Below are 27,484 nucleotides of genomic sequence, written 5' to 3'. Positions count from 1 at the left end.
GGCTGCACTGATTGTCAATGTAAACCATGTACTGACAGTCTTTCCAGTTAACGGCTCTCCTTTCCTCACACACACAGCGTGGGAGGAAAGGACTGCCGATAACCAGCAAGTATGTTTACAGATGATTAGCTAATCACATGGTAAAGGCTGCCGTGATGAGCTGTGTTCGAAGGACACAGCAGTCGCGGAGCACGTTGGAAGCATGCCCAGGGGGCGCGCAGGAGGCAGGTTTCTGAGGGGCTGTCCTTGGATGCCCTCCCAGAATTGGAAGCCTGGGGCTCAGATGGAAAGAGACGGGGTCAAGGGGGGCCCTACATGGTTTCTTGCACCACCGCCCTGAAGGTTCTAGTAATACCTCTGCCACCATATAATAATTAAAGTATTTGAGCGGACCTGGGACTTCAAGCACAAAGATCTTTCCAATACAGTCCCCAGGAAATGCAGGCAAACTTAAGGTAGTTTAACTCACCAGCTTCTATTATTATGAGTTGTTCTTATATAGATCTTTTTTGTTTTTGCACAGGAAGTGCCGCGATCTCTGTTGTGTTCTTAAAGGAATCGTTGAGAGCCTCTGATGTAATAGGTAAGAAATCCAAAAATGTTACCAATAAAAGTGTATCCTTTCTTCTAAACTAATATCCATGTCATACAAACAACACGTACACTTTGCCAAGCATTTCTCTATATTGACAGACCCAGTATAGGGCAAGGAGCAGTCGGTCAAATGTTTCCAGCCTGGCTTATGAACGTTGTGACTTTGTGTTGTAATTAACATTGGCTAGCTTCTTTTGTATCATATGAAACTCTCACAACCACTAATGTGCCATTAACTTTAAATTGTATGTATATAAGGTAATTTTTTTTTTTTACGTTTTGGGTAGAGTAGGTAAGGGTTTGACTCTGTCAGGCTTTTGTCTCTGTCCCCATTGGGGTGATTCACTCCTCTGTTTGCACTGTCATATAGACAGAAAGTGATGAGAATTCTACAATTTGTATTTCCACGCGCGCAGAAGGTAAGGGAAAATCATCCACCTGTTATTATAACCGATTTGGATGTGAATTTCCCTTCCTGGCAACAAGTGATAAGCACTGCCCTATGCTATCCAAAACTGAAAAAAAATGTAAGTTTTTTGCCTTTACAAAACATTTCTAACACCTATTGTGATATTAATAATATACAAAGAAAGAATGCATTGTATACTTTTTCATGTCAATATGTTTTGCAGAATTTAGTTTCAATCATTTACATTTTCAGGCTCCATGCACGCTGGGCTTAAAAAACAAAACAAAACACCAGTTCTCCTGGCAGGAAAAAATGCTCATATAGAAAAGAAAATTGTACAGAGTTTAGAAGAGTTTTGCGTTTTTCTGCCGGTAAACTCCAATCCGAAATGCAAAGCAGAATGTGTGTTTTTTTTTTTTTTTTTTTTTTCCTGCCTCTAAACGTGGAGCTTAAATGGATTGTGAAATCTCGTGGTTTTTCACCTTAACCACTAGCCGACCAGCGCACGACGATGTACGTCGGCACAATGACTCGGCTGGGCAAATGGGCGTACAGGTACGTTCCTTTTAAATCGCGACACTGTGGGCGCGCATGCGCTGCGTGCTCTATGACCACGCCCGCGAGTCCTGCAGCCTCGATGTCCGCCGGGGTCTGCGATCATGTCACGGAGCGGAGATGCCTTTGTAAACAAGCCATTTCCCCATTCTGCCTAGTGGCATGACAGAGATCTACTGCTCCCTGTCATCAGGAACAGTGATCGATGTCATGTCAGTGGTAGCCCACCTCCCTAGGACACACTTAACCCCTTGATCAGCCTCTAGTGTTTAACTTCTTCCCTGCCATTGTCATTTACACAGTAATCAGTGCATTGTTATAGCACTGATCGCTGTATAAATGACAATGGCCCCAAAATGGTGTCAAAAGTGTCTGTGTCCGCCATAATGTCGCAGTCATGATAAAAATCGCAGATCACTGCCATTACTAATAATAAAAAAAATAATAATAAAAAAGCTAAAAATCTATCCCCTATTTTATAGACGCTATAACTTTTGTGCAAACCAATCAATGTATGCTTATTGGGATATTTATTATTTTTTTTTACCAAAAATATGCAGAAGAATACATATTAGCCTAAACTGAGAAAAAAAAATGTATATATATTTTTTGGGGATATTTATTATAGCAAAAGGTAAATAATATTACGTGTGTTTTTTTTCAAAATTGTCGCTCTTTTTTTGTTTATAGCACAAAAAATAAAAAAAGGCAGAGGTGATCAAATACCACCAAAAGAAAGCTTATTTGTGGGAAAAAAAGGATGTCAATTTTGTTTGGGTGCAATGTCGTACAACTGCGCAATTGTCAGTTAAAGCAACGCAGTGCCGTATCGCAAAAAGTGCTCTGGTCGGGAAGGGGGTAAATCCATCCGGGGCTGAAGTGGTTAAGGCACTCTATGCATAAGTGCATAATTATAACGTGTTTAATTTTTTTTTTTTTTATAAAAAAATAACAATCTTTAAAATCCCTTTGTACATGGAGCCTCAAAGTATTATATTGCAGGTTTAGGACACAGAAAGGTGGGGAAAAGGCAGTATGAATTTTTTTTTTAATCAAATGTAGTTCTCACAAATCCAAAATAAAATAAAAAATCAAATTACTGCGTGCAACCATGTTATGGGCTCTTAGTTATGTGAAAGTTTTATACCAAACGTATACTCCGTTAATACAATACTTTCATGTGTTTTAATGTCAAGGTTATACAGGAGACGCTATTCAGGGATAAGTACATAGAGTTTCATGAAGATCATTAAAGTGGAATTTAGATTTTGTACACCAGGGTAATATTTAGTGAAGTTCGATTCAGTGTATAGACAAGAGTAAAAATAAAAAAAGGTGGTGAGAGATGATCAGAATGGACCCTTCATCCACATAAGGGTGCTTAACCCGTGGCCCTCTGATGTGGCTTGCGACCACAAACCAGGGAAGCGCATGTCAATGCTCTGGGATGGCAAGTCAGCAAGCTTAAGTCATGATTAATGGGTTGCTGATCCGCCATTCCAGAACATCAGAGTGCATAAAGCTGGCGCCGGCAGCAGAGGAAGTATGGTCATATTAGAACGTGTATAAAAAAGGGTTATTAGGCTGCTTTCACACTGACCTACAGGTGCAGCGCAGTGCACTTGCGGCTTTCCTGCGAGTTACCTGCACTGAGCCATAGACTTCTACTATATCCTGCATGTTTTGTGTGCTTTCTGAAAATGCACCACACTCGCAAGATGTAATAGAAGTTCATGGCTCAGTGCTGCTAATCCATAGGAAAGCTGCAGGTGCACTGCACTGCACTTGTGGTGCGGGTAACCACAGCACATCAGTATGAAAGCAGTCTTCGAGGGGGCTCAGGACAGTAAGGACTTGTTTGCATTTGTGGTTTGGAGGGCAGTAAAACCCCATAGTTCATTGTGACCTGCTAAAGGTTACCAAATCACTTAAGCGGCCCTTGCTCTTCAAAAGGTTGAGCACGCCTGACATATGGCCACCCAACTTGCTGACATGATAAAGCTTTATCACACGGTATGTAGGCAAAGGACATGTCCCTGCCATGGCCATGGTTACACGGACCAGACCACAAAGATCTAATATGCTGAAAACTATTGACTAAACTAATGTGTCTTGATGTCCGTGTTGCAGTGGACTTGGTCACACTGCAGCTGCTATTCTGCCAGTCTAAGAATTCTAAGAATTCTTGTTCATGTGTTTACTGCTATGCTCTCAGATTTTTGGCACAGAAACATCAACTGGCAAATAAGCACAATCCAATTTCCTCACTGCTTGTCCCGGGTGGGTCTGGCCCCTATCAGGAATTAGTTGCTGCATGGGAGTTATAGGAGCTGCGGACTACTGATTAGGGAGTCATGTGATGCTCCACTAAATAAAAAAGACCAGATGAAATCAATGATATGTGCATAAACCCCGATGAAGCAATCTGCGAAACATGTCGGTTTCCCTGCCTGTCAACGCTTCTTTGATTTCAGATGTTAAGCATCATTCTATGGTCTACTTATTATGTAATATAATTGTGTCTTTTTATCATAAATTCTATTTTTGATATTATGTAATGAACTATAGATTTTTTTTAAATCTGATGTTGGTGGTCACCTTATTCACAGACTTATTGTCTCCGTTTAAAATCCCATTATATTTGCATGAGATTCCTCTTTTTTTTTTTTTTTTTTTTTTTATTCTTCGATATTGACTAAACTAAAAAAAACATTTCTGTTTTTCCTTTTTATATCGGCTTCTCTATATAAATATACAGGAATAACAGAGGTTGGATAAAAAATTTAGTGCAGTATAAAGATGTACACATGCAACCAAAAAGAGAGACGACTGCGGCTGCATGAGGGACATAGGGATTTGGCTTCAATAGGAACATTTGGGAGCTATGCCAAGCCTTTAGATAAATGTGCACGTCATACAGGCTAGGAGCCATTGTTGACCTCTTGGCAGTTTTGTTTCTCTGGTCCAGCAACCACACCACTTGATTAATTTTGTTTGGCTCAACAGGATGATTTTTTGCTATGTCCTGCTTTTTACTCCTGCCTATTAATCCGTATAATAGGACCTGTTAATAAATAGGTCTCAATGTGACCCACAGTGAGGAGATCCATCTTCTGTATAGGTCAGAGGATTGCACTGTTTCCTCCCCCCCTACAGGAACTGTTGTCAGTGGCTTCTTTTAGGCAATCTAAAAACCATCCTGGTGATAGGCCAAAGTAATGTAATATCCAGTCTAATCATAATGATTCACAGTGTCCTCGAAGTGGCACAAAGCAGATGAGTAAGAAGAGTGCTTGTGGGCAGTCTGAATTATGAGCGTGCTGCTGAGGTTAAGACCCGGCATTGCTTATTATGTGTAGCTGTTCGAGGAGCGTAGGCAGCGTTTGCCTTCCATTCATCCATTATCACCTACAAACTAGAATTTGAAGAACGTCAAGTGAACCAATGAAAGAGAAGAGAAAGTGTCATCTGCATATTCCTAAGTTTTGTGTGACATTTTTAATTATGTGGTTAGTAGGCGTTCCATAAGGAATTTGTTTCTGTGACTCTAAAGGGCAGCCAGTGCAGCATTTCAATGTGACAACAATGGGCAGCCAGTGTAGTATTTCAGTTTATTTGTTTGTTTGAGTGTGTTTCATTTTGTGGGTTTATTTATTTTATTTTTTTAACATTTAAAATTGTTATGGTATAATAATAGCTTGGAAGTACTTTCTCTTGTATTTTGTCTAATGATTGTGCATTTGCAATGTTGCTCAGTGCTTAACTGCATCTAATAAAAAAAAAAAGGACGGTTAACTCCACAAGACTTGCTTTGCTGGTTGTCCTTTATCAGTTTGAGAATTTGATGTGAACACCATCCAGAATTCTTTGGAAACTTAACATTTGCATTTTACCCAATATTTAAGCATGCAGAAGTAATCACTGATTACTACTGTAGCTGCCTGAACCACTATTGTAGCAGTGAATATGATATACCAACATGAAGCGACACATAATTATGAAGCAAAAGGAAAATGATAAATGTTATTTTTTTTTTTTTTTTTTACAAATATCTGAAAAGTGCGGCATGCATTTGTATTCAGACCCCTCTACTCTGATACCCCTAACTAAAATCTAGTGGAACCAGTTGCCTTCCGACGTCACCTATAGTATTTTATGTGCTTCATTGCTAAATCACCTGGGATTTCGCTCAACAACCTTAAAGTGGTTCAAAAGGCTTTTTTTTTTTTTTTTTTAATCCCTCCCCAAAACAGTGCCCAAGAGCAATGGCTCTCTCCATTCTTTCCCTCCTCATTGGTTCAGAGACAGCAGTGGGACCCATTGGCTCACAGTGCTGACAATTACAGCCAGTGAGGAGGGAGCAGGGCTGTGCCACGCTCTTGGTGTCAATGAACACACACAGACGGCTCGGGAGTGAGCCCGCACGACTAGGGGGGAGGAGCTAGGAGCCCCAGTGGGGAGAGGAGAATTGTTTTTGCTCTGTGCAAGATCATTGACATTATGACATGTTTATTCATTTTTTTATTTACCTTTAGGACGCCGAATATTGTGGCTTTTCTGAGTTTTTGAGCCATAAGCTTTTGTGGGAGTCTAGTTTTGCTAGAAAATGCTAATGCAAAAAATGCTGCAAGACACAAAAAAAAACTTGCGTTTCTAATGCAGCATTCTACAGCTAAAGCTAGTGGTGTTTTAGAACGTCCGGTGTGCATGGGGCCTTAGTATCACTTTACATTGTAATTTTAATAGATGTGTTTGTAATCGGTACATTAAGAAGCATTCTTATTTGGTTTAGGTGACCTTATGATATTTTTTTAGCAGTTTTGATCTCTTCTCTCCTAAACTATTTGAAAAATGGCCACTGGATTAACACATAAATGTTTTTGTTTTCTATATATCCTGTCCCAGTGCTGTATGCTGTACCTGATTTTTAAATGGCCGAATGGTACCTCTCAATAGCAATATATGTTTGGCAAAACCTCTGACATCCTTCAAAGATTAGAATAAAATTTGTCATTGGGCTTGGCATAGTAAGTGAAGCTTTCGAAAGGCACACATTTCTGCTGCAAGGGTTTAGTTTCCTATCTATAGTTTAATCTGAGGGGAGGCTGAATTTAATTAATACCAGTGGCTGCACCAGGCAATTTTCGGCCAATTATACAAATTCTTTTGAGTACGGAGCTTGTATTCCAGCAGGACTTAAGTAGGGAAAGAGTTTAAAACCCCATTAGTGATCACAGACCTTATTAAAAGCATGTTTTTTTTTTTTTAAGCTACCAAACATTGTGCACTATAGAGAGTGGATTATAAATGATTGAGTTCAGGTGTTCAGTGGAGGGTACAGTTAATGCTAGAGCATGCAAAGACTTTTAAGACAATTATCCACTTACAACCTGGGGCAGTATTTTAGGGAACATTCATTACAGTCCCACCATGTCCCAGTGCACAGGACCAGCTCCATAAGAACAGGGGATCACCAGTGTTGCCTGCACAGAGCCCTGACCTCAACCCTATTAAACATCCCTGTGAATAATTGAAATTAGTGCAAGACAAGTCTTCTTGTCCTTCATCAGTACTTGACCTCACAAAGTCACTTATGGCTGAATGGGTACAGATTCCCACAGACATACTCCAAAATTATGGGGAACACCTTACCAAAGGGGTGAAGGCCACCACAGCCATAAAGGCAAGCCGACTCCAAATCAATGCCCATGGTTTTGGAATGGGATGTCCAACAAGTGCATTTTAGATGTGGTGAACTAGCCTACACATTTGGCCATATAGTGTCATCATAACTGAAGGAAACAAACGTGCCTTTGCTGCCAATAGCAACTGGCCATAAAATTACATTTTAGCTGGTTGCTTTGGACAACACAGATAATGTTGTCAGGTTACCATTAATCTGTTTAATGTGAGCACACTTGGTTACAACGGTCACCAAAAGACTAAAACTCTTTTAGTCCATCTGCTTTTAATTTAAAGAAGGCTATCATCACAGTTAAGACTTGCTGAAAATATTTTTTATACAGCATTTAGGTTTGTTCTGATTTATATTAAGCTGCGTTTCTGGCTTTTTGTGTACTGTTGAAGCAATAATGACACCTACAGGCAATCAAAATGTTCAAGAAACATTGTAACATAATGTAAAATCCAATGCAAAATCTTCTTGGATAACCACACAGAATGAGTAAAGTGTTGGATCTAGATTGCATTTTTTTTTTTTTTTTGCTATTTTACAACCCATCTGTGATTTAGATTGTTGGTTTTTTAAGCCAAATATTTAATTGTGAGAAATTTTTAAAACAATTTCTGAATACCAAGAAAAAGCTCATAAGGGGGATTTCCATGAATTGAAGATCACAGAATGTGAAGTATAACTCGCTGCAGTTCTGAAAGATCATTAACCAATCCTTTGTGAATGGAGGTCACCGGGTCTGATGTCACCTGTCAGATAGTCCCCTTATGGACATTGCTACATATAGACTCCTTGGCTATGTACCATTGAGGGAGAAGGGGCTTCATTTCCTGTGACTCTTCAACATCCATGTCTGGAATCTGATGTACAGCCATGTGTTGAACTGCAGATCCCATTGGAGTCCCTTGCTAGTGCAGGCCATTTTTTTTCACCCTTTAACTCTTTCATGACCAGAGCTCATTGATGCCTAGATGCCAAATTTAACAGCACCAGTATGCACTAGTTAACGTGTCCCTAACTCTACAGGGTTGATTTACTAAAGTCTGTGCACTCTGCAAGTGCAGTTGCAATTTTCAATAGTAAATATTATGTGGTAAAGCTTCAATTTTTATAAAGAATACCCAATCGGTTGCAGGGGGAAAAAAGCATTTTTGTTTGCACTGTTGAACATGATTGGATGATGCAAATCAGCAGAGCTTTACCGCATTTACTAAGCTCTGGGGTAACAAGTGCGCTTGCAGAGCGCAGGGTCTATTTGACTTCAGTAAATCAACCCACATGGCAAAGATGCCTGCCAAATAATTTTTCATTGTGTTTTTAAGGACATATAAAGCTTTTATTTGGTACACTGCTTTAATAAAGCTCATTCTCAGATTTTTCTGTTTTTTTGTTTTGTTTTTTTAACAGATTTAGTAGATATAAAATATAACAGAAGATATAGGCACAGTATACATAGTTAACAAGTTGGGGTGCAATGGTAGCTGAGCCAGCCAATTCCGGCTTTGTTTGTAAACAAGACCATGTGATCCCATGTGATCCCTAGGATCGACTGTCATGATGGGAAATTATGCTGATAATTTTTTGGTCGCTATAGTTGATAGGACGGATTTATCTATCTATCCTATTAATCATTACTCATAGTAGAGATTTCATTTTATTTTTTCTATTTTAAGAATAATCAGTTCCTTTTTTTTTTTTAAATAAAACTTACTAGTGTATTTGTATGTTATGTTTTGTTATTTATTCAAATGGCGTGTGTGTGTGTGTGTGTGTGTGTGTGTGTGTACCTATGTGAATGTATATGTGTTTGTGTATATTCTATACTTTTTTTTTTTTTTAAGTCCAGAGTATGTAACCATGGTGTCCCTGTGAACTTGAGGAAAAACAAGCTTCCTGCCTGTCATACTGGGTGCTTGCTAGACATCAAGTGCAAATAAAGCTCCTCATGTATGTGGGACATATAGGCCCTTGTTAGGTCTACAAATTATCTGGGGTTAGAGCCCATAGCAAAGTGAAGTAAAAGTCATACACTTGGGCAGACATATACATGTATATAATATGTGTGTGTGTGTATGTGTGTGTGTATATATATATAATGTGTGTGTGTGTGTGTGTGTGTGTGTGTGTGTGTGTGTGTGTGTGTGTGTGTGTGTGTGTGTGTGTATGTGTATATATATAAAATATATATATATATATATATATATATATATATATATATATATATATATATATATACAGGGTCCGCAGAGAGCCTCCCCTTACATGTTGAGATGTGGGTGCTGTAAGGCTAATTATTTGGAGTGATTTTTAAACTTTTTACACATTTTATTGGGTAAGAAGATGATATGCACATTGAATATTTGCTTTGTCCCTTGATGATGACGAGAGAGAGATACTGGAATCCAGTCAGGGACACAAAGGGGAAGAACACAGAAATCTTATGGCAGGACATTAGCAGCTTTATGGGGGAGTTCATGGGCTCTATGCTGAGAAACTCTGACACAAAACGTGCGCACTCCTTCCAGTTATACAAGTCACATTGCGGCAGGAGATTTCCAGAAGCACCTTAATTCTTCTGCCATGGCTGTTCTTCTGTTCTCCTGCTGCATAATCCCAGCGTGAGGCACCAGAATAATGGGCGTTGTCACGTGCCTGGATGGAAGGAAAAATCCAGCACCAAGGCCATTCTCCTGCTGCTTCCATCAGGCATATCACCCTGCAGCCTTCAGGTAAAAGTGCATTGGGCTGCGACGCGCTGGCCAAATCGCACAGAAGGAAAAATACAGCTGCTGCTCACTGCCCTTTCATTATACTCAAAGGCTGCACCCGCTAAGACACTCTGGGCTAGGGACCCCAGATTTGGGGCTATAGCCCCAATAGCCACTCCCTAGCGACGCCACTGGGCCCTCCTATTCAGGATGGTAGCCAGGGTCCATCCAGGCAATTGAGAGTGTTTGGACCTGGTGAACTGTACTTCTGCAGTTGTTCATTAAAGGAAAGTACACCCAAAAGTGGCGATTAGTTATACATAGAGCCTGGTGGGCGCAGCTACCCTCTGACTCTGGATACTCTAACAGGAAGATCCTCCAGCCAGTGAGATTTCCCCAACTCTGTTCCTGTCCACCTGGGTGTTCACTACCACCGCTGTGTTCCAGTGCTCCAAACCCCCCAAAATAAAAATAAAAAAATCCAACAGGGAGAGTTTGAACCCTTCATAATGACTACAAAGGGGATGCATATATCTCCAAAATAGAAACCTTAGGACATAAGTCTATTCTATAAGAGGTGCTTTAACTCTCCAGCAAATACCAAAAATTGAAATAATAGTTTTGAGAGGACTGAATAAAACCTTTTAAAAGTCTGGAATAAAAATAAAAAAAACATAATCATTATAGCAATGCTCCTTTTCTTGCACACCAATATGATGTATGTGCATGTATTGGAAATTATTAATTTAATGAAACCCAGAGTAATATATATCATAGATGTTAGCAGTTTGTGCATTTGTATTTCTGCTGATCAGCAATCAGAGATCCAGCACTGATGCAGAGTCCTCCAGTCATCCCGGAGGAGAATTCAGATGGCATACACATGTTTGGAAGAATGTCAGCCCCCACTTTTTTGCCTTTTTTTTTTTTTCCATGTCTTGCTCCAGAAATGACTTAGCATTTACTTGGAATAGATGTTTTTTTTTTCTCTCTCTCTTTTGCAGACCAAATTGAATAAAATAAATGAGATGCTCGCTATATGCATGTCAGTATATCCCACTGTTCTCCTCTTACTGCAGAAATAAATGATTGTTAAACTACATATTTACATAAGAGAAGGACCAAAGGAGTGGAAGTAGTTATTCTTACCATTAGTTGATAACTGCTGGGATTGCCATTGTTTGCTACCTCCAGACATGGGTCAGGACAGATCGTACAAGTTCCAGCTGCTGAAATTGGCATTGTAAAGATGCACACATGCACATTCTTACTTGCTGAATGTGCATATTGTTCCTGTGGAGAGATGAGAGAGAGTGCAAACCTTGTAGCTTTTCACTGGGAAATACAATAAAAATGTACAACCCCAATTCCAAAAAAGTTGGGATGCTGTGTAAAATCTACATAAGACCAGAATGCAATGACCCAAATTGTATTCTCAAAATAAAAAAAAATAAAAAACATATCAAATGTTTAAACTGAGTAAAAATAAGGTAATTTTTTTTTTTTTTTTTTTTTATGATTCTTGACTGTTGTTCAATAAAAAGGTAAATGAATAGTTCTGTGAAAGATAAAAATAAAATTAACTTTTGTTGCATTTTTTTCGCCTGCTCAAAACAAAATTCTTATGCCTGGTTGGAGTTGACCTAAAATCAGCTTAAATTATACCTATAGGCAAAACTTAAAAAAAATAATTTGGGTAGAGTGGAGAGGGATTAGAATGCTTGTCGGTTTTTATTGCAAATAAAAAATAAGTGCAGCGCTAAGTGATAAAACAATAGTGAAAAGAAAAATTTATATAATCTTATTTATGTAAATTTTTCTTTTCACTATTGTTTGATCACTTAGCGCTGCACTTATTGTTCATTTGTCACTGATTTAGGGGTTTTCTTCTATTCTAAAACGATTTTATTGTTTGGACATTCATATCCCTTCTCTAGCGCAGCGTTTGGCCTTTGGAGGTTTTTTATTCGGTCTTTATTGTGGTCTGTGCCCCCCCCTTAGGTTGATTCACCCTCTCTGTGTCCTGTTTGCCATTATCCTTGAAAGTAAAAGTAAATCCCAAATTTAGGGTTGTCCCCAGAAAAGTAATAGAAGGAGAATCTTCCAGGGGGACACTAGTTATGGTGACCTGGGGGTCCCCAAGGATTTCTCGTATTTTTGTAGGGATTTACTCTCATTTCCTGTTTGGCTATGGGACAGGAAGGGAAGGGAGATCTCCTCCGCAATGGAACACAGATGGCAAAAAAATACTGACAGGGGTTCTAACCCTCCCTTGCTCTATCCAAAATGGAAAAAAAAAACACTGATGCCACTCACTTTTCAACTAAGAACTGTAAACTGAGGCTACAATTCCACAGGCTTACCAAAATTGGACAATAGAAGATTGGAAAAATGTTGCCTGGTCTGATGGGTTTTCGATTTCAGCTGCAACATTCAGATGGTAGGGTCAGAATTTGGCGTAAACATGAAAGCATGGATCCATCCTGCCCGAGAGATTTGCATCATGGATGTGCAGTCGACAAATCTGCTGCACCTGCGTGCTGCTATCATGTCAATATGGACCAAAATCTCTGAGGAATGTTTCTAACACCTTGTTGAATCTACGCCATGAAGAATTAAGGCAGTTCTAAAGGCAAAAGGGGGTCCAACCCGGGACTAGCAAGGTGTACCTAATAAAGTGGCCGATGAATGTACTTTGGGGTTGATTTGCTAAAATCGAAGAGTGAAAAATCTGGTGCAGTTGTGCATGGTAGCCAATCAGCTTCTAACTTCAGTTTGTTCAATGAAACCTTGACAAAAATAAACTTGGAAGCCGATTGGTTTCTATGCAGAGCTGCACCAGATTTTCCACTCTCCAGTTTTAGCAAATCAAAGCCAATGCATATTTAACACTGTTGTACCAAATAAAATCATTATGTCCATGAAAAATGTAAAACTTATTTGTTGAGGGGTGCAAATTTAGTCTATAGTCAAGTTAACTGACTTACACTGATGCTGCCAATTTTGGCCTGGGCATCCACACTTCAATGATTTTTGAACATGAAGCAGTTAAACAATGGAACCAGTGTCCCGATGTAGCTTACCGATCTAACTTGGAGGTGGGGGTCCCCATTATGTTAGCCAGAGAAGTCAGATATAGGGGGGTAAAGGCGGAAAGCCTTTCTTGATTTATAATATCTCTCTTATGTGTTCTGTTCTTATAGAAGAAACAGATTTATAAAACACATGCACCTTTTAACAATAAATATTTTTCCAATATAATGTTCTTTTAACATTCTTGCCTTCGTTAAAATCTGGCCTGCTGTGAGGAGCTCAGCATTACCCCTCCTGGCCACCCTTTCGGCCAGACATGCGAAACGCATTCCCATCATTCGGTGGAACGGCTTGCTTGGTGCCCCACAGCTGGCATTAGCCGCTTCTAGCCTGTTCTCATTTAATCGGTCGGTCCAGGCCAGTGGCTTTGGAAGACTGGCTGAAATGTTCTTATCAGACAGATACTGTCATATATGGAAGTAATTATTTCATGTTGAAAGGACTTTGTCAGTTTGTATAATTTTGTTTTCCTTTGGGAAGGGTGTAAGCGGAGAAAACTCGCATTCCAGATGTATCATCTCATAAATATTTGTTTGGCTACATGTGAGTAAGTATATCATTCAGCATTGAAATGCATAGACATGCACCGTGGGCTCATATAAATAGTGTAACTGACGCTGTAATTGCCTTAAAATAAATGTTTCACTTATTTATGATGTGTGATCAATTAATCCACGCCGTGCCTTTCACTAGGATTCTATAAATTCTTGCTGGTTGCATGCGTCTTACTACTTTGTAAACACATGACAAAGCAAGCATCATGTTTAGTAGTAGAAATGATTAAAGTGGAACTACACTGTACTGTATCTGAGCACCACAACCAAAGAGTCTATTTAATTCATTTTAAATATGCAAAGGAAACTCACCCTGGCCATCCATATCTCCATGCTTTATTTTACTGAGAAATTACATAATGCTCATGGATTTGAAATGGGATGACCCACAGGATCATATAGGTGGCAGCTGTCCACAAATGTTTGACCATACAGTTTAGGTATACTTAAAGAGGAACTTCACTGCAACTGAGCATCACAAACTAAAAAAATCTATTTAACCACTTCAGCCCCGGAAGGATTTACCCCCTCCCTGACCAGAGCACTTTTTTGCGATATGGCACTGCGTCGCTTTAACTGACAATTGCTCAGTCGTGTGACGTTGCACCCAAACAAAATTGCCGTCCTTTTTTTTCCCCACAAATAGAGCTTTCTTTTGGTGGTATTTGATCACCTCTGCGGTTTATATTTTTTGTTCTATAAACCAAAAAAGCAATATTTTTTACTCTTTGCTATAATAAATATCCCCCAAAAATATATAAAAAAAACAAATTTATTTTCTCCGTTTAGGCTGATATGTATTCTTCTACATATTTTTGGTAAAAAAATAATAAAAATAAGCGTATATTGATTGGTTTTCACAAAAGTTATAACGCCTACAAAATAGGGGATAGATTTATGGCATTTTTATTTTATTTTATTACTAATGGCAGTGATCTGCTATTTTTATCATGACTGCGACATTATGGCGGACACATTGGACACTTTTGACACCATTTTGGGACCATAGGTTATAAATAAATATATCCCAAGCTTCGAACATTTCACCGAGCACTGTTCAATCCATCATCGGAAAATGGAAAGTGTGTGGTGCAACTGCAAACCTACCAAGACATGGGCATCCACCTAAATCGACATGCCGGGCAAGGAGAGCATTAGAGAAGCAGCCAAAAGGCCCATGATAACACTGGTGAAGCTGCAGAGATCCACAGCTCTGGTTGGAGAAACTGTCCACAGGACAACTATTAGTTGTGCACGCCACAAATCTGGCCTTTATGGAAGAGTGGCAAGAAGAAAGCCATTGTTGAAAGAAAGAAGTCCCGTTTTTTAGTTTGCGAGAAGCCATGTGGGGGACACAGCAAACATGTGGAAGAAGGTGCTCTGGTCAGATGATACCAAAATTAAAATGTTATGCCTAAAAGCAAAATGCTATGTGTGGAGGAAAACTAACACTGCGTATCACCCTAAACACACCATCCCCACTGTGAAACATGGTGGTGGCAGCATCATGTTATGGGGATGCTTTTCTTCAGCAGGGACAGGGAAGCTGGATGGAGCCAAAGACAGGGCAATGTTAGAAGATAACCTCTTATGCTGCGTACACACGACCGGACTTTCTGGCAGAAAAGGTCAGATGGAATCATTTCATCGGATATTCCGATCGTGTGTGGGCTTTTTTTTTTCTAAAAGTCTGATGGACCTAGAAATAGAACATGTTTTAAATCTTTTCGACAGAATCAATTTCTATCGGGAAAACCATTCGTCTGTATGCTAGTCCGACAGACCAAATACAACGCAAGGGCAGCTACTGGATATTGAACTTCCTTTTCTAGTCACGTCCTACGTCATCGCATTCTAAACAAACAGACTTTGGTGTGATCGTGTGTAGGCAATTCTGTTCAGTCGGAACTCCGTTGGAAAGACCGTCAGAGTTTATTCTGATGGAAAGTCCGGTCATGAGCACTCAGCATTAGAGACTGGGGTAGAGGTTCACCTTCCAGCAGGACAATGTCCTAAACATACAGCCAGAGCTACAATGGAATGGTTTAGATCAGGGGTAGGCAACTTATGCCCTCCAGCTTGGGTGAAACTACAAGTCCCATGAGACAGTGCAAAACCCTTACAATCACAGGCATGGCTCCTAAAGGCAGAGGAATGATGATCAATGCATATTCAAGTGTTTAGAATGGCCCACTCAAAGTCCAGACCTAAATCCAATTGAAAATCTGTGGCAAGACTTGAAAATTGCTGTTCACAGATGCTCTCCATCTAATCTGACAGAGTTTGAGCTATTTTTCAGAGAAGAGCAAAAATGTCACTCTATAGATGTGCAAAGCTGGTAGAGACATCCCCAAAAAAGACTGTAATTGCAGGGAAAGGTGGTTTTATAAAGTATTGACTCAGGGGGGCTGAATACAAATGCACATCACACTTTTCACATATTTCTTTGTAAAAAAAAATGTGAAAACCATTTATCATTTTCCTTCCACTTCACAATTATGTACCAATTTATGTTGGTCTATCACATAAAATCCCATTAAAATACATTTACGTTTTTTGGTTGTAACATGACAAAATGTGGAAAATTTGAAGAGGTGTGAATACTTTTTCAATGCATCCCCTGCCCCACGTATACACGCCCATGTATACATGTGGCTGTGGAGTCTCGGGCGCCTATGATTGGCTGTCGGCTTTGACAGCTTCCCAAGGAGATAGCTCAGACAGGTTAATACTCATGGGCAAAAATGCCTAAGCTCATTACTAATGATAACGCAGGAGCAGAATTGGGAACTAATATTACCCCATTATAGGAGATGCCTGAACAAGGACTTTTGTGGCAGGATCATTAAGTGTTGTATTAATTTCAGCTTCAGATTTTAAAAGCTAAAAAACAAATTCTGAAATTGCATTAACCTGTTAAAACTTAGATTTTGGTGATTAGGTTTAGCTCTGCTTTATTTTTGTGTAGGTTTGGAGTCACTGGCCTGGTTATTTTATTGTTTTGTCTGATGATGTATGATATTGGCCATGATTTATGTGTACACAGCTGTAAATGCTGTTTTCTTTATTATATCTTTTATAGGTATCATGAGCCCTGCTTGAATTTTAGCTTTCATTTGATACAGTAACAATTTAGTACCAAATGTCACATCCTTGAGATGAGATGATACAGATTTAGGAAATAAAAATGCTCCAAAAGAAATACAGAGACTGTCATTGCTGACCTGGAGAAAGTATCCAATTTTAAAAGGCCAAAGTGAAGTCACGGCTCCTAATCTGCATATTTGTTCTGGAACAGTGACTCCTAAATAGTGATGGACGAACTTCCGACGGGACGTTTCGCGAACGCGAAACGCGAACGGACACAAACGTTCGCGAAAACGACCGTTCGCCGCGGGCTCCATTGACTTCAATGGGAGGCGAATTTCGCAAACCTTTAGGTCGAATTTGCGGCCACGGGGTAATTATTAGGGGGTAGCACGTAGTCCCACCACCTGGACAATAGCATAATACATGTATGAGGTGAATTTGGGATCGATAACTACAAGCATTTTTTTTTTATTTGGGAAATTGTTCTGACAATTCAGGACTATGGAGCTAATGAAGGCAATGGAGGAGAGGGAAGGTCAGGGACCAGGGTAGGCAAACAAGAGGGTGCAGGAGATACAGAGCACTGACAGCAGCACCGTAATACAGAGCACTGACATCAGCACCGTGACATACAGCGCTGACAGCAGCTCCGTGACATACAGCGCTGACAGCAGCTCCGTGACATACAGCGCTGACAGCAGCTCCGTGACATACAGCGCTGACAGCAGCTCCGTGACATACAGCGCTGACAGCAGCTCCGTGACATACAGCGCTGACAGCAGCACCGTGACATACAGCGCTGACAGCAGCTCCGTGACATACAGCGCTGACAGCAGCTCCGTGACATACAGCGCTGACAGCAGCTCCGTGACATACAGCACTGACAGCAGCTCCGTGACATACAGCGCTGACAGCAGCTCCGTGACATACAGCGCTGACAGCAGCACCGTGACATACAGCGCTGACAGCAGCTCCGTGACATACAGCGCTGACAGCAGCTCCGTGACATACAGCGCTGACAGCAGCTCCGTGACATACAGCGCTGACAGCAGCTCCGTGACATACAGCGCTGACAGCAGCTCCGTGACATACAGCGCTGACAGCAGCTCCGTGACATACAGCGCTGACAGCAGCTCCGTGACATACAGCGCTGACAGCAGCTCCGTGACATACAGCGCTGACAGCAGCTCCGTGACATACAGCGCTGACAGCAGCTCCGTGACATACAGCGCTGACAGCAGCACCGTAAGCAGCCCCAGGAGGAAGTCAGCACAGCACAGGGATGGTGTGATCCCCTCATAATAAGAACCCCCAGGAGGAAGTCAGCACAGCACAGGGATGGTGGGAGCCCCTCATAATAAGAACACCCAGGAGGAAGTCAGCACAGCACAGGGATGGTGGGAACCCCTCATAATAAGCAGCCCCAGTAGAAATATGACACCGCTCAACCTCTTCAAAGAGGAGGGTAGGGGCATATAGTACGGTGTGCTTTTTTGGGTCAGGGAAGTGAGCCAAATGAATTAAGAAGGTCTGTGTGCTTGATTCCAAAAATTGTTTATAGACATATACATGGTCTACTGATCACATGTGTTGAATTCCTCCGAGATCCATGCCTCATTCATTTTTAGAAATGTGAGGTAGTTAACACTGTGGTGAGCTAGGCGAGTACGCTTATCGGTCACAATCCCCCCTGCTGCGCTGAACGTCCTTTCGGACAGGACACTGGATGAGGGGCAAGCCAACAGTTCGATTGCAAATTGGGCAAGCTCTGGCCAGAGGTCAAGCCTGCCCACCCAGTAGTCTAGGGGTTCATCACTCCTCAGAGCGTCCACATCGGCCGTTAACCCAATGTAGTCGGACACCTGACGGTCTAGGCGTTCCCTGATGCTGGATCCGGATGACACCTGTCGATGGGTCGGCTGAAAGAATGACCTCATATCCGAAGTCACCAACACATCTTCAAACCGGCCTCTTCTTGCAGGCGCTGTTGGATTGGTACCCGCAAATCCTTCTCTGGGAGTGGGAATTGCTCCTCTGCCAGCGCACGCAAAAGCAGAATGCAGCATTTCTCGAAGCAAGGCCTGGAAGTGCTGCATTCTGACAGCCCTCTGCGACGGCGGTAACATTTCCGCCATTTTGTGTTTGTACCGGGGGTCTAAGTACGTTGCCACCCAGTACTGGTCCTTGACCCTCATGCTTTTTATACGGGGGTCCCTATTAAAACACTGGAGCATGAAGGCCCCCATTTGCACTAAAGTGGAAGCGGTGTGGTGGCCTGGCTCCTGCTCATCATCCAGGATAATGTCGTCCTCTTCATTCTCCTCTCCCCATCCTCGCACAACAGGGATCCCAGAAAGGTTTAAAGCATGCTCTTCTTGCTCCTGCTCATCCGCCCCGGCACCATCCTCCTCTGACTCCTCATCAGACTCCTGTTGTTGACTTGTCTCAGATAGAGTAGCCCCCCCTGGGAATTCATCCAGCATTGCGACTTCCTCATCTTCCCGCTCCTGCTCCTCCACAGCCTGATCAATGACACGACGCAATGCACGCTCCAGAAAGAAGGCATAAGGTACCATGTCACTGATGGCGCCATGGCTGCGACTGACCAGTTTGGTGATCTCCTCAAATGGCCGCAGAAGTCTGCATGTGTCGCGCATGAGCAGCCACTGGCGCGGTGAAAAAAAACCCAGCTCCCCAGAACCGTTTCTTTCGCAGAGTTCATACAGGTAGACGTTAACTGCACGTTTCTGCTGGAGCAGCCTATCAAGCATATAGAAGGTTGAGTTCCATCGCGTCGGGCAATCGCAAATAAGACGTCTGACCGGCAGATGGTGTCGCCGCTGAATGTCAGCAAGGCGAGCCATGGCCGTGTAAGATCTTCTGAAATGGGCCGAGATTTTCCTTGCCTGCCGCAAGATGTCCTGGACCCCAGGGTATTTGACAAGGAATCGCTGCACGACCAAGTTTAAGACGTGTGCCATGCACGGCACGTGCGTGATTTTGCCCTGTTTCAATGCGCTAAGCAGATTGGCACCGTTGTCACACACCACTTTACCAACTGTCAAATTGAGCGGTGTTAGCCACTCATCTGCCTGTGAACGCAAAGCTGAAAGGAGTGCCGGGCCAGTGTGGCTCTTTGCTTCCAGGCACAACAGACGCAGCACGGCATGGCAACGTCTCACCTGGCATGTGGAATAGGTTCTGGGGAGCTTGGGCGGTGCAGTGGAAGAGACGCTAGCAGCGGAAAAGGAGGAGGCAGCTGAGGAGGAGAGGGAGGAGGATGGAGTAGGAGGAGGAGAAGAAGAGTCAGGCCTGCATGCAATCCGTGGCGGTAAAACCAAATCTACACGGGTGCCACGGGTTACATGCTTGACGGCCGTCAGAAGGTTCACCCAGTGGGCAGTAAAACTGATATACCTTCCCTGCCCGTGTTTGCTAGACCACGTGTCTGTGGTCAGATGTATCTTGGCACCGACACTGTGTGCCAGAGATACATTCACTTGCCGCTGAACATGGCCATATAGCTCTGGGATGCCCTTCTCTGAGAAATACTTCCTTCCTGGGACCTTCCATTGTGGTGTTCCAATGGCCACAAATTTGCGAAAGGCCTCCGAGTCCACCAGTTTATATGGCAGTAGTTGGCGGGCTATGAGTTCTGACAAGCCAGCCGCCAACCGTTGGGCAAGAGGGTTATCCGGCGTCATCATTTTTTTACGCTCAAACATTAGGCCCACGGAAGCCTGCCTTTTTGCAGAAAAATGTGAGCTTGGCGTGATGGAAGGTGGAGTGGAGGACAATTGTGAGGAGAGAGGAGAAGGAGAAGTAGAAGACGAGGCTGGACGGTGAGAGCCTGCAGTGTGGCTTTGTGTGTTCCGTTGCTCCCACTGGGCTCGGTGATGGCTGCTCATGTGCCTTCTTAAGGCGGTCGTCCCTAGGTGAGTATTGGGCTTACCGCGACTAACGCGTTGACTGCAAAGATTGCAGATGGCAACGCTATTGTCAGCAGCGGACACGTTAAAAAAAGCCCACACTGCGGAGCCATGTGCCGGTGTCCTGGGAGCGCCAGATGTGACCGTACATGGTCGATGACTCGCTCCTGATACATTTGCAGTCTGCTTTGTCCCTGCTGTGCAATGTAAGTCATTGCTGCTTCTCCTCCCTATCTGCTGGTCCATATCTCCCTCTGAACTCCCCTCCTCTTCCTCTCTTGTGGGCACCCACGTGACATCACTAGACACGTCATCATCAACGTCACCTTCCCCACCGCTATAAGTAGAGTAGGCAGCAACACCGGGGACCAACCTCCTCCTTGGGCTGATCTGGGTACTGGCGTCAGACTGCTGAGTAGCGCTTGTTGCTACCTCCTCTTCCTGATCCAATACCAAGAGTGGCTGCGCATCAGAAATGTCCTCTTGATATGGATCGGAAAATAATTCCAGTGACTCAAGCGGAAGGTATGTGGTGGTGGTGGTGGTGGTCGTGTTGTTGGTGGTAGTGTCTTTGGGGGTGCACATAGCAGAGAGTGAAGAAGAGGGTGCAGATCGAGAGGATGAGGAGGGTGCAGAAGAGTAAGGCTGAGCGAGCCACTCAACCAAGTCTGGTGCATCCTTTAAAGTAATTGAACGCACCTTCTGCAACTTCCCACTTTGGCTCAAGCCTGTTGCTCCTGCCCTACCCCTACCACCCCTGCGGAAGGGCCTGCCTCTTCCTCTGCATGTCATTTTTTAAATGACCCTGTGACAAAACTCTTAGTCCCTATACCGCTGAAGGACTGCTGCAGTATAGGTGAGCGGTCAGCAGTGGTGCACGTCAACCCTATCTATTGTGGACCTATAGCGGTCCTTACAGAACAGCAGACTGTACCGCACTCAAGCCTATGTACCGTAGCACCCTATACCAAGTTACCAGTCCTTATAAGAACTTTTGTGGACCAAGCAGGTTGTGTATTAGTGTTTAGCAGACTGTACGTCAGTCCCTATACCGCTGAAGGACTGCTGCAGTATAGGGCAGCGGTCAGCAGTGGTGCACGTCAACCCTATCTATTGTGGACCGATAGCGGTCCTTACAGAACAGCAGACTGTACCGCACTCAAGCCTATGTACCGTAGCACCCTATACCAAGTTACCAGTCCTTATAAGAACTTTTGTGGACCAAGCAGGTTGTGTATTAGTGTTTAGCAGACTGTACGTCAGTCCCTATACCGCTGAAGGACTGCTGCAGTATAGGGCAGCGGTCAGCAGTGGTGCACGTCAACCCTATCTATTGTGGACCGATAGCGGTCCTTACAGAACAGCAGACTGTACCGCACTCAAGCCTATGTACCGTAGCACCCTATACCAAGTTACCAGTCCTTATAAGAACTTTTGTGGAACAAGCAGGTTGTGTGTTAGTGATTAGCAGACTGTACGTCAGTCCCTATACCAATGAAGGACTGCTGCAGTATAGGGCAGCGGTCAGCAGTAGTGCACGGCAACCCTATGTATTGTGGACCGATAGCGGTCCTTACAGAACAGCAGACTGTACTGCACTCAGGCCTATGTACCGTAGCACCCTATACCAAGTTACCAGTCCTTATAAAAACTTTTGTGGACCAAGCAGGTTGTGTGTTAGTGTTTAGCAGACTGTGCGTCAGTCCCTATACCGCTGAAGGACTGCTGCAGTATAGGGCAGCGGTCAGCAGTAGTGCACGGCAACCCTATGTATTGTGGACCGATAGCGGTCCTTACAGAACAGCAGACTGTAACGCACTCAGGCCTATGTACCGTAGCACCCTATACCAAGTTACCAGTCCTTATAAGAACTTTTGTGGACCAAGCAGGTTGTGTGTTAGTGATTAGCAGACTGTACGTCAGTCCCTATACCAATGAAGGACTGCTGCAGTATAGGGCAGCGGTCAGCAGTAGTGCACGGCAACCCTATGTATTGTGGACCGATAGCGGTCCTTACAGAACAGCAGACTGTAACGCACTCAGGCCTATGTACCGTAGCACCCTATACCAAGTTACCAGTCCTTATAAAAACTTTTGTGGACCAAGCAGGTTGTGTGTTAGTGTTTAGCAGACTGTGCGTCAGTCCCTATACCGCTGAAGGACTGCTGCAGTATAGGGCAGCGGTCAGCAGTAGTGCACGGCAACCCTATGTATTGTGGACCGATAGCGGTCCTTACAGAACAGCAGACTGTAACGCACTCAGGCCTATGTACCGTAGCACCCTATACCAAGTTACCAGTCCTTATAAGAACTTTTGTGGACCAAGCAGGTTGTGTGTTAGTGATTAGCAGACTGTACGTCAGTCCCTATACCAATGAAGGACTGCTGCAGTATAGGGCAGCGGTCAGCAGTAGTGCACGGCAACCCTATGTATTGTGGACCGATAGCGGTCCTTACAGAACAGCAGACTGTAACGCACTCAGGCCTATGTACCGTAGCACCCTATACCAAGTTACCAGTCCTTATAAGAACTTTTGTGGAACAAGCAGGTTGTGTGTTAGTGATTAGCAGACTGTACGTCAGTCCCTATACCAATGAAGGACTGCTGCAGTATAGGGCAGCGGTCAGCAGTAGTGCACGGCAACCCTATGTATTGTGGACCGATAGCGGTCCTTACAGAACAGCAGACTGTAACGCACTCAGGCCTATGTACCGTAGCACCCTATACCAAGTTACCAGTCCTTATAAGAACTTTTGTGGACCAAGCAGGTTGTGTGTTAGTGATTAGCAGACTGTACGTCAGTCCCTATACCAATGAAGGACTGCTGCAGTATAGGGCAGCGGTCAGCAGTAGTGCACGGCAACCCTATGTATTGTGGACCGATAGCGGTCCTTACAGAACAGCAGACTGTAACGCACTCAGGCCTATGTACCGTAGCACCCTATACCAAGTTACCAGTCCTTATAAGAACTTTTGTGGAACAAGCAGGTTGTGTGTTAGTGATTAGCAGACTGTACGTCAGTCCCTATACCAATGAAGGACTGCTGCAGTATAGGGCAGCGGTCAGCAGTAGTGCACGGCAACCCTATGTATTGTGGACCGATAGCGGTCCTTACAGAACAGCAGACTGTACCGCACCCAAGCCTATGTACCGTAGCACCCTAGACAGACCAAGTTACCAGTCCTGATAAAGAGCTTTGTGGAACAAGTGAGTTGTGAATGATTAGCAGACTGCAGCAGAAGGGCAGCAGTCAAGTATAATATTCTTTCTATATTTGGAAGAAAGAATATTATACGTGTACAAGCCTATTACCGTACCACTGATACCAGTCCTGAAAAGAACCTTTGTGGAACTAATAGTAACAGCAAGTCTTTAAAATTATCCTCACTGCCTGACACACTGCTTCCTGCCTGTCCCTATACAAATTGGCAAAAAAGAGTAGGCTGGAACGATTAGCTGGAACAGCTCTTTTGTGGACCTGATAGTAACAGCTAATGATGATGATGATGATGATGATGAAGAAAGACTAATCTGGCTGAGCTGTCCCTAAAATAGCAGCATACAGCGCTCTGTCCCTTTATCTAAACTGACAAAAGAAACTCAGGCTGCTGACCTAACACCTATACCAGTCCTGAAAAGAACTTTTGTGTACCAAATAGCTAGCGTTTTCTCTGTCCCTACTCCACACAGGATCCTTTCCCTACAGTGACAGAAGAAAGAATGTAAAATGGCCACCGGATCGGGTGTATTTATAGGTTAGGGGGAATGTCCAAGTGTCCATGAGCTGTCATGTCTCAATTGGTTGTCCTGTAACACATGATAAACGTGTCACGAAAGGTTAAAGTTCTTGTATACATTAAACACGTAAGTCCGCCGGGGCGAACGACGGAAAAAGGCGTTCGAACCCGCGGACGGCGAAAGTCGGAAATTCGCCGCGAAACGACCGCCGGGCGAACCGTTCGGCCATCACTACTCCTAAAGAACTGAAGCCTGATGATCAATATGTCAATCATTGAACTGCTATTTTCAGAAGGGGAAAAAGGCAGCATCAACACTTCCTCTGTACAGGTGCTCTTAAACTCTTAAGGGTTCATTCACCCAAAATACACACCTAAAGTACTTACGCTTAGTATACAATTCTTCTAATGACTTTGCATGTGTAAATGCATTCAGGGCCGGATTAACATAGGGGCTGTTGGAGCTGCAGCTCCAGGCCCCTAACCTTAAAGGGGTTGTAAACCTTTGTTTTTTTCACCTTAATGCATCCTGTGCATTAAGGTGAAAAAAACACCTGGCAGTGACCGACCCCTGTTTTACTTGCCTGAGCCCAAGAATCTGACCCGGTGGAGATGCGCTGTCTCTCTGCCCGGGGTTCTCAGCTCATGATTTGATAGACTGATAGCAGTGCATTGGCTCCCGCTGCTGTCAATCATATCCAATGACGTGGGCACCGGGGCCGAGTTATATATTCGGCGGCTATGGTCGCCGAATGCTGGACTCGGGAGCGCACGCGCAATGTAACCCCCTTGGGAGAGAGCTTCTCCCGGGGGGGTTATCTGATGTGGGGAGGAGCCACGAGAGCCGCTGGGAGAAGCGATCTCCCAAGGGGGTTACATTGCGTGCACGCACCCGAGTCAAGCATTCGGCGACCATAGCCGCCAAATGTATAACTCGGCATGTGTCAATTGGATTTGATTGATAGCAGCGGGAGCATGCCAGGAGACGAGGTTTGGGGCACCTCTGTGAAAAACGAGCTGCACAGTGGAGGTAAGTATTATGTGTTTGTAAGGGTTCGTTTTTTTTTTTTTCAAATAACAATCACTTTAACTGCTTGCCGCCCTCCGGCCGTCTTATCATTCTGGGAGGGCGGCCCTTCATTTTAAACAGAGTATCATTTGCGCACATCCCTCTTCCTTCGGAGTCAGCGTGTCGCAGAGTACCTGAGTACCTGTCACCAGCCCATCAGAGTACCTGAGTACCTGTCACCAGCCCATCAGAGTACCTGAGTACTTGTCAACCAGCCCATCAGAGTACCTGAGTACTTGTCAACCAGCCCATCAGAGTACCTGAGTGCTTGTCAACCAGCCCATCAGAGTACCTGAGTACTTGTCAACCAGCCCATCCGAGTACCTGAGTGCTTGTCAACCAGCCCATCAGAGTACCTGAGTACCTGTCACCAGCCCATCAGAGTAACCAAGTACCTGTCACCAGCCCATCAGAGTAACCAAGTACCTGTCACCAGCCCATCAGAGTAACCAAGTACCTGTCACCAGCCCATCAGAGTAACCAAGTACCTGTCACCAGCCCATCAGAGTAACCAAGTACCTGTCACCAGCCCATCAGAGTAACCAAGTACCTGTCACCAGCCCATCAGAGTAACCAAGTACCTGTCACCAGCCCATCAGAGTAACCAAGTACCTGTCACCAGCCCATCAGAGTAACCAAGTACCTGTCTGCAGCTAATCAAGTTACCCGAGTACCTGTTTCAAGCCCATCAGAGTACTCGAGTATCTACTTGCAGGCCATGCCTCATAGAATATACGTTTGGGTGTTTGCTTTCCAAAATGGGGTAATTTTGTGGGTAATTCCATTGTCCTGGTACTCAAGGACCTTCAAAATCGAGATGGGTAGGAATGAAATAAAATGTGTAATTTATGCTCCTAGAACGCCTGAAGGTACTACTTCAATGTTGGTCCTCTGTATGTGGCCAAGCTGTGTAAAAGTCTCACACGTGGTATCGCCATACTCGGAAAGAGCAACAGAATGTATTTTGGGGGTGGAATTTGTTGTATGTGTAGCGGCCAAAACCCTTGCAGGGTGGCCTTGACTTATTGGGCTTACCAGTCACCTTCTCTTGGCTTGCCCTTCCACGTCTAGGGATTCCCAGGTTTGATACCCAACGACTTGAACACTGACACGGATAAAGTCCTTTTTAAAAGGTTTTATTTTGCAGTAGTAACATCCGGTAACACAGTCTCTCATGGGAACAGAGGGCACGGGTGAAGAACTCAGGCACCTTGAACTGCAGGTCTAGCAAAGTCTCTAATTCCACCAAGAGAGTAGCCACTCGCAGCTGGGTACTTTAAGGCTGAACAGATCTCTAGCCAGACATCATGGCAGTCAGCACGTTGACTCAAAACTTGAAGCAATCCTATGAACGTATACAAGTTGTAACTAAGGGTGAGTAGGAACCTTTTTCCTCAGTACCTGGAATGTTTCCCGTCTCCTCAATGGTACTGGAAAAAACGTGAATTCGTCCCAACTCAGTAACCGGGCACTTCCCAGGATGCCACTTGCCGGCCCTCCTTCAAAGAGTCGTCCCCCGGTCACTTCCATGAGCTGTGGTGCCTCTCCAAGCCGAGAGCACACCTGGACACCTTGAATCCTCCCTCAGTTACTGCGCCTCAGACCAGTGGGTTCCGAGACTCGGGAACAGATGGATCCTACCCCAGACCAGGCAGGTCTATCAGGGGCCTCTAACAGGAACATGTTGTGGGTACCGCAACCCTACTTTCTGAGGCAAAAACTAAATTTGCATGCGTATGACATTTTGTCCAAAATGGCATGCGCTACATATGCATATGCTGTGTGTGAGAAATAACCGAATAATTTGACAATTTTGTAAAAAACAAAAAAACTTCATTTTGCAAAGAATTGTGGGAAAAAATTACAACTTAAAAAAAAATCACCATGTTACTTAATACCTTGGAATGTCTACTTTCTAAAAAAAAGGCTCATGGGGGGGGTGGCTATTTGTACTTTCCTGAGTTGTTAGTGTCTCCAGAAATGAGATTCACCTGATGTACTGGAGGCCTGGTTACGATGTGATAAATTTTCAGTGATTGGCACCATACTTAC

The 27,484-nt window shown here is 43.6% G+C and overlaps 1 protein-coding gene across 2 annotated transcripts in view; it reads left to right on the top strand.

The window, feature by feature from the left end:
• The window catches only part of NIPAL2 (NIPA like domain containing 2), a 197,190-nt gene that overhangs the window by 83,022 nt on the left and 86,684 nt on the right, over positions 1–27,484 (top strand). For both annotated transcript variants that reach the window (XM_077493087.1, XM_077493086.1), the window contains exon 4: positions 524–583. In XM_077493087.1, the coding sequence (XP_077349213.1) occupies positions 524–583 (60 nt within the window). The remainder of the gene's footprint in view (positions 1–523; positions 584–27,484) is intronic.

The sequence above is a fragment of the Lithobates pipiens genome, unplaced genomic scaffold, assembly GCF_037356315.1.
Source record: "Lithobates pipiens isolate NorthernLeopardFrog02 unplaced genomic scaffold, aLitPip1_a1.2 Scaffold_19, whole genome shotgun sequence".
In the NCBI taxonomy this organism is placed as follows: Eukaryota; Metazoa; Chordata; class Amphibia; order Anura; family Ranidae; genus Lithobates; species Lithobates pipiens.
The sequence above is the reverse complement of the archived record's forward strand: the minus strand, read 5'-3'. Positions and strand labels throughout refer to the sequence as shown.